The sequence below is a fragment of the Leucoraja erinacea genome, chromosome 8 (genome assembly GCF_028641065.1).
Source record: "Leucoraja erinacea ecotype New England chromosome 8, Leri_hhj_1, whole genome shotgun sequence".
Taxonomy (NCBI): domain Eukaryota; kingdom Metazoa; phylum Chordata; class Chondrichthyes; order Rajiformes; family Rajidae; genus Leucoraja; species Leucoraja erinaceus.
In genome coordinates this window covers 64425938-64438332 of record NC_073384.1, presented here as the reverse complement: position 1 = coordinate 64438332, position 12395 = coordinate 64425938, and the positions used below count along the sequence as shown (strand labels likewise).

Genomic DNA, 12395 nt, shown 5'->3' with positions numbered 1-12395 from the left:
TTTTTTACACAACGGTGCCTGGAACTTGCAAGTAGGGGTAATGGTAGAAGTACGTATTTGCGAGGCATTTAGACAGACAAAAACTTGTTTAGATTGTATATAGGGTGACTGCACAAATGGTGGATTGAAGGGCATGTTCCAGTGCTGTATTGTCCTAGATAGTAATGATAACAATAATTGTTAGAAAATCTGCCATCCTTACCTGCTCTGACCTATAGGTGCCTTCAGTCACTGAAATTGTTCGGTAATAACTGCCCGGTAATAGCCCAGCTCATAAAGAAATTGTGGATGGCAACTAATTAGTCTTTGTCAGCAAAGCCCTCAGGGAAAGAAAACCAAATCAGCAATGTTTGACAGTTGAAATCTCTTGACGAAGAGTGTGGATGTTGCTGTCATTAAATACCATGGTCGCAGCATACTCATCTCCATGCCTGTCCCACTGAGTTACTCCAGCATTTTGGGTCTCTCTTCAGTGCAAACCACCAGCACCTGCAGTTTCTTCTTACACAACATAGCACCAATCATTCCCCACGCTTTAAAGCTTGTCACTGAGTGTCACACTTTGTAAAGCACTTCGAATTCGTCTTTTTTGGTTTCGGGAAACTTTTTGGTTGCGGGAAAAGAATAACACTGAAAACTAAAGCATGAAATGAGATGGGGAATCAGAAGATTAAACGACGTTTTTAAATAGCAGGAGTGTTGGCCAGTAGGGTGCGCTATGACCGACCCGACCCTCCCCTCCCCGCGGTGAGGCTGCAACAGCCAATGGGACGAGGCGTTGTGGCGAGGTGGGTGTCATGGCGGCCCCCTGTCCCGGCGGTGTCGGGTCGGTGAGGCGGTTGGTAGCTCGTGGAATCTGGCGCTCGTCGCCATGGAGAGCGCCCGCGCTCGGCCGCCCGTTGCCAGCGAGCCCGGGCACGCGGCGAAATCATCAGCAGGCTTGGGCCAGCCTGGCCGAGAGGGGCCGAGTGGCCGTGGATCTGGGCAGCAGGTGAGAGGATGTGAGTGAGTGAGGGAGGTGGGAGTGAGTGAGGAAGGGAGGTGGGAGGGAGTGAGGGTGGGAGTGAGTGAGTGAGAGAGGTGGGAGTGAGTGAGGAAGGGAGGTGGGAGGGAGGTTGGGTGTAAGAAAGTGAGGGGGTGAGTGGGTGTGAGAGGGATGAGTGGGTGTGAGTGGGTGGGTGTGAGAAAGTGAGTGGGGGAGGGTGGATGTGAGTGAGTAAGGTGGGAGTGAGTGAGGGAGGTTGGATGTAAGAAAGTGAGTGGGTGGGTGTGAGGGGGGGGTGTGAGAAAGTGAGTGAGGGAGGGTGTGAGGGACGGGGGTGAGTGGGTGTGAGGGACGGGGGTGAGTGGGTGGTTCTGTCACGGTGGCGCAACGGTAGAGACCCGGGTTCAATCCCGACTACGGCTGCTGTCTGCATGGAGTTTCCTCCCACACTCCAAAGACATACAGGTCTGTAGGTTAATTGGCTGATTAATTGGCTTGTTTAAAAAAAAAGTTAAATTGTCCAAGTTAGCGCAATGCAGAGTACTGCCCTGCGGACTACAAAACGCAGAATGTTCAGAAGGTGGTGGGTGGGTATGAGAAGGTGAGTGGGTGTGAGTGAGGGAGGACGGGTGGGTGTGTGAGGAAGTGAATGGTGGGGGTGGGGGAAGGGTGGGGTGGGAGTGAGTGAGGGTGTGGGTGAGGGAGGATGAGTTACCACCCAGGCAAAGTCATGGGTCCCGATGATGTCAGCCCGAGGGTACTCAAGGTGTGTGCCAACCAATTGTGTGGAGTACTCCAGCATATCTTCAACCTGAGCCGAGAGAGAGTTCCTGTGATGTGGAAGACATCCTGCCTGGTTCCTGTACCAAAGAGGACAACAGACCAATGGTGCTGACTTCACACATGAAGTCCCTGGAGAGGCTGCAGCTCACTCGCCTGTGACCACTGGTTAAGCCCTACCTGGACCCGCTGCAGTTTGCATAACAAACAAAGATGGGGGTTGAGGACTCCATTATGCACCTGCTCCATCGTTCCTATGCTCACCTGGATAAAGCAGGGAAGCATTGTGAGAGTCATGTTTTATTACTTCTCCAGTGCTTTTAACACCATCCAGCCTGCACTGCTAGGGAGCAAACTGACGAAGATGCTGGTGGATGCTTCATTGGCATCTTGGATCAACAACTACCTGACTGAACGGCCACACTATGTCAGGCTACAGAACTGTGTCTCGGGCATGGTAGTGAGCAGCACATGGGCCCCACAGGGGACTGTCCTCTCTCTCCCTTCCTGCTCACTATCTACACCTCGGACAAGATATAAGTTTTCAGATACCTCTGCAATTGTGGGCTGCATCAGTGCAGGGAGAAAAGCTGAATACAGAGGTGTAGTCAACGACTTTGTTGCGTCGTGTAGACTGAATCACCTGAAGTTCAACAACGACAAGTCTAAGGAAGTTAAAGGACTTTAGGAGGAGAGGAACACCCTTGTCCTCTGACTCCATCAATGGTGTGAATGTGCAATTTATCAGGGAGTACAAATACCTTGGAGTGCACACAAATACCCAAACAGTAAACTGGACTGGTCCAGGAATGCTGCCCTGTGCAAGAAGGGACAGAGCCTGCTATACTTTTTGAGAAGGCTCCGCTCCTTCAACGACTGCAGTAAGATGCTGCAAATGGTCTACTAATCGGTGGTAGCCAGTGCCATGTTCTTCGCTGCCGTGTGCTGGGGCAGCAGGGCGAAGGTCGCGGACGCCAATAGGATTAACAAACTCATCAGGACGTCTGGCTCCATCTTGGGCCTGGTTGGATTCATGGGAGGTGGTCTTGCAGGGGAGGATGCTCCTCAAACTATAAAGCATCCTGGACAATACAGCTCGCCTATTACGTTCTTGTGTGTGCATCAAGTAGAAACGCAAACTCTGAACCTGTGGAGAATAGTGTGGACTACTAGAGTGTAGGCAATAGCAACATGCAGCTCTAATTTAGAGCTTTAATCACTCTAATTTATTTGGGAAATCATGCATTGTGTGCAGTTTTGGTTGCTACAATGTACGAAGGATATGATTGAACCGGAAGTTTTACAGAGAGGATTTATCAGCATGTTGCATGGGATGGTATGTTTCAGTTATGAGGAAAAACTGGAAAGGCTGTTTTCCTTGGAGTGCTGGAGGCTGAGGGGGAACCTGATAGCTCATAGAAAGAATGGATAGTGAGAACATTTTCCCCATTAAAGAGATATTTAAAACCAGTCAGCATAGTCGGTAAAGGGATCTGAGGAATGCATTTTATTGGGATGCATCACAGCATGATTTGGGAACAGCATCCAAGACCGCAAGAAATTGTAGAGAATTGTGGACGCAACCAAGACCATCACACAAACCAACCTCCCTTCCATTGATGCCATTTACATCTCACTCTGCCTTGCCAAGGCCACCAGTGTAATGGACGAGTCGCAACCAGCCACTCCCTTTTCTCCCCTCTCCCATCGGGTAAAAAGTAAAGAAGTATGAAAATGCACACCACCAGATTCAGGTGCAGTTTCTTCACAGCTGTTGTCAGGCAACTGAATCATCCTACCAACAATTTGAGAGCAGTCCAGAGCTACTGTCTACCTCATCAGAGACCCTCGGACTGTTTTTGATCAAATGTTACTGGACTTTATCTTGCAGTAAACATTATTCATGTTATCATGTACCTGTACGCTGTAGATGGCTTGATTTTAATCATGTATTGTCTTCCCGCTGACTGGTTAGCATGCAACAAAAGCTTTTTACTGTACCTCGGCAAGCGTGACAATAAACTAAACTAAATATTTTCAACCAGAGTTTGGAATATACTACCCGAGAAGATGGAAGCAAGTAACTCAACGAGTCAGGTAGTATCTCTGAAGGACATGGATAAGTGATGTTTCGGGATGGGACCCAAAACATTGCCAACCCATGCCTTCCCGAGATGCTACCTACCCGTTGAGTGACTCCAGACCTTTGTGTTCCACGCAAGATTTCAGCATCTGCAGTTCCTTGATTCTCCTTGGTGATTTTATTTACTGTAATAAGATCTACAGCTATCTCTGATCCATGGTGGACAACCCCACCATCTCTCGTTAATCTACAGACTATGAATGGTCGAATCATTTTGACAAATCTCTTACATATTGTTTCGAAAGTGTTTGCATTTTTCCCAATTGTAGCATCTAAAACTGAACGCACTTCTTCAGTTATGGTCAAACCATTGCTTTATGAAGGGCTCATCATGCCTTTCTTGCTGTTGTACCAGGTGCCTCTATTTATAAAGTCCAGGAACCCACAAGCTTAATTTGGAAGGCCATGTATACCACAATAACCATATTTTCCTCACCACTTTCTCTATTACTTCATCAAAAAAGTGTAAAACCAGTTGGATGTAATTTGTTTTCAACATATCTTTTTCTCTAATCAAACCACACCAATACAAACAAAGCCTAATACTATTGACACAACAAACTGCATATGCTGGAATCTTGCATAGAACACAAAGTCTATAGTAACTCAGCAGGTCAGAGAGCATCTATGGAAGATATGGGCAAGCAATGTTTCAGATCGATCTGAAACAGCTTCACGACCCAAAAAAGCACCTAAAAAGCATCTTCCAAAAGTTCTGCCTGACCCACTGAGTTACTTCAACACTTTGTGTTCTAAAGCTATTACTATTGTTGATTACGAATCCTCCCTGGCTTATAGCTTATGTGCAGCTCGTACTGTTGGACGAGAATTTGTGAGACCAGGGCATGATGTTCTGTCTGCTGCTTGACATCAGCTGGAATCTTGCCACATTGAACCCAAGAAGAATATATTCTAGTTAACAGTTCGATATCCATTTTGCAAATCCTATCCGCGATAGGATCTTTGGTCAAGAGCATTTCAAATCATGTCAGCAGTAAAATCTAGACACAAGATAGACACAAAATGCTGGAGTAACTCAACAGGACAGGCAGCATATAGTTGGCAAGCCAATCATATTTCGACTCGCTTAAACAGTTCTTTGTTCATGTAGCTGTTTTCTGGCACCCTTTTTCACAAGGAGTAAAACTTTATTTTTGTCAAGGAATCGAAAGAAAACTAGTCTTGGGATTTTAGAAATCGACTTTTGTGTTGGACTTTTACATCAATTTACTTCATGCTAGATTATTTAATATACATTTAATATCTCCACATGTTTGTACAGTGATTGTGAGTGAGAACTTTATTCAATAATAGGATTAATCTTCTTAAGCTATTTGTAATATGCTGAAAATAATGCACTGTTTTATGAATTTTTACATTATTGCAGGAAGCTTGAAATTTCCACAGGGAAGCTTGCTCGGTTTGCAGATGGATGTGCTATGGTGCAGGTAACTTCATTCAAAATGTTTGTGTAGTTTAAGACATAGTTGGAAACTCTTGAAATTTTAGTATGATACAAACACTTGTGGTTTAAAGTGAATATTTAATAGTTATAATGGTGACTTTAGCATTCTTATATCAGAAAGCTAGTGTGCATTTTGGAAAATACTTTTTCCCGTTGAACAGTTCAAAATGTGGATGTGGAATGAGAAAAGGAAATATAGCTTTTTAAAAAGTATTTTGCACCTATAGCGACTTTTCACATTTAAATGAGGTTGATTATTAAATTATTGCAGACTCCTTACACTGTTCCACAATTGTATTTGTAGTGCTAGCTGCCTCCACCTTCAGTCCGGTATCTTTTTTTTTTTTTTTGTTATGTTGAAGTGTGTTTTTTTTTTGTTTTTTTTAATGTCTTTATGTGGGGGAAGAGGGTACGGTAAGGGGGATACCGTCCTTCAGTCACTTCCTGGAGAGTATGCGACTATTATTCGAGTCCCATCCTTGCCCCTCCCCCCCCCAGCGGCCTACCTACTGGATTGGCGCAGCCTTACCTGCCGGGACCGACCAGAGCTCCAGCAGCGGCGCAGCGATGGAAACATCGCGGGGGGGGGGGGGGCGATGCCTTACCGGGGGTCACCGTTTGGAGCTCCGGATTGCTGGGCCTGCCGCACCGACATCGCGGAGCTGTGGTTCGCGGAGCTCCCAACGCGGGCGGCGCTGACTAACATCGTGTAGTCCTGCGACTCCGCCCGGCTCGGCCTTTGGACTCGGGAGCAGTGGACTCTGGTGGAAGGTAGCTGAGCTGGAGGTCCGGTCCGCTGAGGATGTTCTCTGTCGGGGTTCGGCGTCGGTGTTCCATCATCCCGGCGTGAGAGCCTGAGCATCGGGCCGCCCATGGCGGCGACTGCGGGTGCTCGGGAGGCCCCGACCACGGGTGAACATCTGGGAAGATCGGAGGGGAGGCTGGCTGGACTATTGTACCTTCCTCAACTTGGTGCCATTGTGTTATGTTGTGTCGTAGACTATTGTGTTTGTGTTTTTTTTAAAGTTTAATATGTTTTATTTATTATTTATTTATTTTTATGTTACCTGACTGTAAGGAAAATTCATTTTGTTGTCTCTAATTGACATAATGACAATAAATTGAATACAACACAAAGAATACAATACAATAATTTATTATATTTTATTTTAATTAGCAGCTTCCTCCATTCACCAGTTGAGGATTTTTGACATTGTTGTTGGATTACTTGATTAGAAAATGGCAGATCTTTACCACAAATTGCTTTTCCTTAGCTTTGAGGAAAGGGAGGTAGACATGGTTTAATTGTCAATCCCTGAAGAAATAACGGTTGGCCTGCGACATTGGGCTGCAATTAGAGGTTTAATGAGTTGTTTTGGAAATCTTCCATTGGATCATTACTCCCGCTATCACTGTAGGAATGCTTCAAATTGCATGGTAGAGGGCAATTTTGCAATGTGAGCCTACAAGATTGTGGCTGCAAGATTTAAATCAGTACTGCTTCCACTACAGTGCTGTGCTGATTGATGAGAGAAATTATATTTATTTATCTAATGGAACTCGGCTGCCCTCCCACCAAGAAACAACAGGTTTTTGCATTTCTGGATATTTATGGTCAAAAATCAGGTGATTGAAATAAAAGTATACGAGAAAATTAAGTTGATCTGAAACATGAAAGGAACCTCTATGTTCATATTAACATGCTAAGTTCACAAATATACAAAGCTATGTGAAATGTAATTTATTGATTTTCTTTTTCTTACTGTGAAGTTGGGAGACACATCAGTGATGGTTACAGCTGTCAGTAAAACAAAGCCTACTGCATCCCAATTTATGCCATTAGTGGTAAGTATGTTAAGATTTTTTATAATTCCATGTAAACTTATTAATTCATTCATAATTTGTCTATATTGCACATTATAACGTAGAATAACAGATGTGTATTATTAGGTTGATTATCGTCAGAAAGCTGCTGCAGCGGGAAGAATACCTACAACATATTTACGAAGAGATTTGGGCTACACAGATAATGAGATTTTAACCAGCAGAGTAATTGGTAAGATTATGTAATGCAGAGCAAGTTGAATACTGCAATATTTTTCCAAGAATGTTTCTACAATAAATATGTAACAATATTTTTGTTCCGTGAAATTGTTGACTGAATGGATTAATATTTTAGAAATTTATTTTCTGCTACATTTTAATGTCTAATTTTCTAAGAAAAATATTTATAAATGTTACATAATGTTACTAAATTGCATTTATTAAACATAAACAAATTTCTGAAATGCTGGTTTGGATGGGTACCTTTATCAATGCAATCATATCAATTTATAATATAGGAATGGAATTGAGTGATTGAAATGAAAAGGATCAACATTTGATTACTAGCCACCTAAGAGTTGCCTTCCTTTGATTGACTTGCTTTATTCTGGGGTAGATTGGGAGAGATAGCATCACTTGTAGAAAGTGGCAGAAAACAAGAAAAGCAACTGCTGTTCGAATTAGCTGAAGGGTGCCTCCTGTCAATAAATACCAACCACCTCTGCAACAGCATTTAGTCTTTGACCTAATTCCAATGATTCCCATAATTGTCTACTTCAGGGAAGGAAACCATTTTTTTTTTTAAGGGGGTGTTTTCATTTAATAAGTGTCAGTTACTTACCTTCTGTTGAATTCTTCAGATCGTTCAATCAGGCCACTATTTCCTTCAGGCTACTTTTATGATACACAGGTAAGTGCTGGATAAAATGCACTGATTCGGTGTGTCTTTTTTAAATAAGTAATTGAACACATTGGTATATTTATTTTAATTGAAAATCAACAAAACTGGAAATCCCCCAAAAATCTGCTGGAAACTGAAATAATGCAAAGTGCGGGAAATATTCAAACCGTTTTGATATGTTTGACCAAGGAATAAATGCTTCATCGGAAAATGGTCAAAATTATCTATGAAATTAAGCCCATTTGTTAATTGCAAACTAACTGTAACATATTACATTTGCCACTCGTATAGCTTGACACATTCTTTACTGTTATTGTTTTAGTATTAGTTATGCAACCAACTTTTCAAAGCTAACATTTGTCAGTGCATTGCAGAATTTGTAGCATGCTTGTTTTTAACCTGGCGATTACCATTACATTCTTATTTTTAAATATGAAGATGTTAATTATCTATGTATCCCAATAATATAACAGATTTTTACTTTTAGTTTATCAAAAAAAGAGGCCATGATTAACCCTGCACATTGTTTGTAAATTCTGCCATAAAACCATTCAAATCGATAAAACAATGACAGAAAAGCTACTTGCAAACAAAATGTTTTTTTCTCTTTTTAGGACAAAGTCCCCACATTAACCCAACCCTGAATGCCATCATTATTGTACCTGAATGAGAAACATATTCCCAATAGAATCAGCAGATTCTGACAATTGTAATGCATGCAGCATTCATTTCAGAAAGTGATGCATGTGACCCCATTTGTTCCAAAAACCCTTTTCAATCTTGTCAGCGCCATTGAACAGAAGAACTGTCTGCATTCTGTCAAGGAATTTAATGTTGGTTCAACAACTAAACAAAAATTATACCTCCAGCCCACACAGAATCCATTCCTGTCGGATGCCTGACAAAAAGGTGGGCTGTCTCGCTCCCTCTTTCCTGCTCAACTCAATAGGCCCTAAAAATGTAGATGGTCATAAACGGTCTTTGATCAAATATTGTCATATTCATCATTAAATTTTGCTTGTTACTGAACAGTGGAAGAAATATTCTTAATCTGCACTTATTTTCATATTAAAAAATGACAATTAAACATGGTTGCTCAGATCTTTTTGATGATGAAACTTTTCAGAAAGCACAGCTGAAATTCTTTACAATCTATTTGAACTTGCATGAACACATAGTCATACAGCATGGAAACGGGCTCTTTGGCCCAACTCGTCCACGCCAACCAAGATCCGCACCGAAGCAAGTCCCGTTTGCCTGCATTTTATCCATATTCCTCTAAACCTTTCCTATCCATGTATCTGTGCAAGTGTCTTTAAAATGTTGTTATTTTACCAGCCCCAACTGTGGCAGTTAATTCCCAACACCCTCATTAACCATTCTTCAGCCCATGCCCAGCTGATCAAGATCCTGCTTTAATGTATGATAACCATCTTCACTGTCTACAATGCCACCTACGTTAATGTCATTTGCAAACTAACTAATCATGGCATGCACATTCTCATCTAAATCATTAATATAAACCACAAATACCAATGGGCCCAACACCGATCCCTGAAGCACATCACAAGTCCTAGGCCTCCAGTCCAAAAACAACCTTCCACCACCATCCTCTGCTTCCATCCATGGAGCCAATTTTGTATGCGGGCAGCTAACACTCCCTGGTTGCCATATGATCTAACTTTCCAGAGCAGCCTACAGTGTGGAACCTTATAAAATGCTTTACTGAAGTCCACATAGACAATGTCTATGACTTTGCCTTCATCAACTTTCTTGCTAACATCTTCAAAAAAAATACTCAATCAAATTTGTGAGACACGTTCTCCCAAGTACAAAACCACGTTGACTATTTTTAATCGACTCGATCTATCCAATACATATATCTTTTCCCTCAGAATTCTCTCAAGCAATTTACCTACCAAAGATGTTAGGCTCACTGATCTATAATTCCCAGGCTTGAACCTTTCTGAAATAATGGCATATTGTAGTCACCCTCCAGTCACCTCATCTCACCCATGTTGAACAATGATTTGTGTATCTCCGTCGGGCTCCTGAAATTGCTCGAGCTTCCAACAGTGTCCCTGGATATATCTGATCGGGCTCAGGGGATTTATCTACCTTCATATGTCTTGGGACATCCAGCACCCCCTCAACCATAATATGGACTGTCCACAAGACATCTCCACTAACCTTTCCAAGTTCCCCAGTCTTCATACCTTTCTTCACAGTAAGGGCAGAAGAGAAATACTCATTGAACACCTTGTCCATCTCCTGCAGCTCCTCACATAGATTACGGCTTTGTTTTATAAAAAGCCCTATAAACTCTCCAGTTACCCTCTTTCCCTTAACGTACTTGCAAAATATCTTTTGATTCTCCTTAATCTTATCTGCCAGAGCTAACTCGTCGGCATTTTGCCCTCTTAATATCCTTCTAAACCTCGCCAGTCCCTTAAACTCTTCCTGTGATGCACTTGATCCTAGCTTCCTACAGCTAGCCCATTCCTCCTTTTGCCTGACCAGAAAATCATATCACAATTGTACGCAGAGCCTGAGGGCTTTTGGACTAAAAGTTTTTGTTTCCTTTCTTTGTGTAAGATTATTTGCAATCTCCTTGCAGTCGATGGCATCAATGATCCTGACATTCTTGCAATCAATGGAGGTAAGAACTGTTCATTTGTGGAAACCTTGAGCATCACAGTTGAGGAGTGATTGCTCACTTGACCTGAGAGTGCATACTTTCCTGTTGTATTTCATATGGGCTACATTTCCAAATTTACATCGTCCCATTGCATCACTGTAATGTGCCACTTGTTGATAACTGCAGATGGAAAGAGTCATTTTATTACTGGAGAACCTTTGAATTGAACTGAACACCATAAAATAGAAAATTGCTCAAATAATGAAAGGCCTGGATAGAGTGGATGTAAAAAAGGATGTTTCCACTAGTGGGAGCGTCTAGGACCAAAGGTCATAGCCTCAGAATAAAAGGACGTACCTTTAGAAAGAAGATGAGGAGGAATTTATTTAGTCAGATGGTGGTGAATCTGTGGTGGGGATTCCTGCCGCACCATCCAGTGTTATTTTGCTGGACGTACATACTTGATACTAGTGGCAAAACTGCTCCAAGAGAATGTACCATACCTAATGGCAGGTAACAACACACTGCCGTCTACACAAAACCTTGATATTACAGAGCAATTTTGAATTTTTCCTTAATGGAAATCTGACGAATAAGCTTCTATGTAAATTGAACTCCAAATCACACTGTAAAATGTATTGCATATTAAACATTTGCTGCAAATTTACAAATGGCAACACCTCGGTGTAGGTTAATATAGTGATCAAAATCTGGAAGTCACTTAAAGGCAGCTGTTTAGACAAGGCAATACGGAAGAAAAATTGTTTGTGTAGTACTTTTTGGAATCTTTTACAATCAACGAACTCAATTACAATTACTTTTGATTGCAGTGCAAATCAGTTGATAACCTGATAACATTAAATCTGATATTGATTGTGTTTTGAAAACCAAATTTATGGATTGCTTTGAAGGAAAAGATATGTGTTATTAATTCATCGATCAGTCAAAATCTCGTTGCATGGCTGATAGTGCTTGTGGGGTTAAATGATGTACTCCCATTCTTGAATTCCTTTTTTTTTATTAAAAAATTAATCTTGATTGAGAAATTGGTATTAGTCAGGGCATCAAATCTGGCCAATCAGATTGAAATGCTTCATGGGATCTTTAATGACCATTTTGGAAAGAAGTTGGGGCTTTTGTTTAAAGCATAATCTGAATGATTATTAATTCCAGTGTATCACTCCTTCAGTACTGGACTATCAGCCAAGATTCTTATGCTGAAGTCTGTAGTCTAGAATTTACTACTTTCTAATGTAGGTAAGGAGAGAAAGAAAGAGTAAAATGTTGTTTGCAGTGAAATAAGCTATGGTTGCAGAGAGCATCGAAAGTAGCATGAATCCATCGGACAAATCAGTTGCAAAATGTAAATAATTGACCACAATCCCTCCGCACTTTTGGAGGCGATTCATCCTGGAGTCTCAGAGTTTAAAACAGCAATGTTCTAATTACATACACCAACCAGTTTAAATTGAATTTGCAAGATAATACCAATATATTAAAGGGAAGATATGATAATCTCAGAGATTGTGATAAAGGAATGTGAACTTAAAATTAAAGATTTAAAAAAGAGGAAAAGTCTGAGAGAGATGAAGGATCAATTTTTTTTCCCCCAAGCAAAGGTAGCAAATGAATACTTTAAGAAATACAAAATATATGTTG

The 12395-nt window shown here is 41.6% G+C and overlaps 1 protein-coding gene across 1 annotated transcript in view; it reads left to right on the top strand.

Moving 5' to 3' along the window:
- Nucleotides 1-763: 763 nt before the first annotated feature.
- The window catches only part of LOC129699787 (polyribonucleotide nucleotidyltransferase 1, mitochondrial-like), a 50684-nt gene continuing 39052 nt past the window's right edge, over nt 764-12395 (top strand). Inside the window, exons 1-6 of the mRNA XM_055639874.1 lie at nt 764-991; nt 5296-5356; nt 7144-7218; nt 7324-7429; nt 8058-8107; nt 10694-10757. Coding sequence (XP_055495849.1) covers nt 798-991; nt 5296-5356; nt 7144-7218; nt 7324-7429; nt 8058-8107; nt 10694-10757 — 550 coding nt within the window. The 5' untranslated portion in view covers nt 764-797. The remainder of the gene's footprint in view (nt 992-5295; nt 5357-7143; nt 7219-7323; nt 7430-8057; nt 8108-10693; nt 10758-12395) is intronic.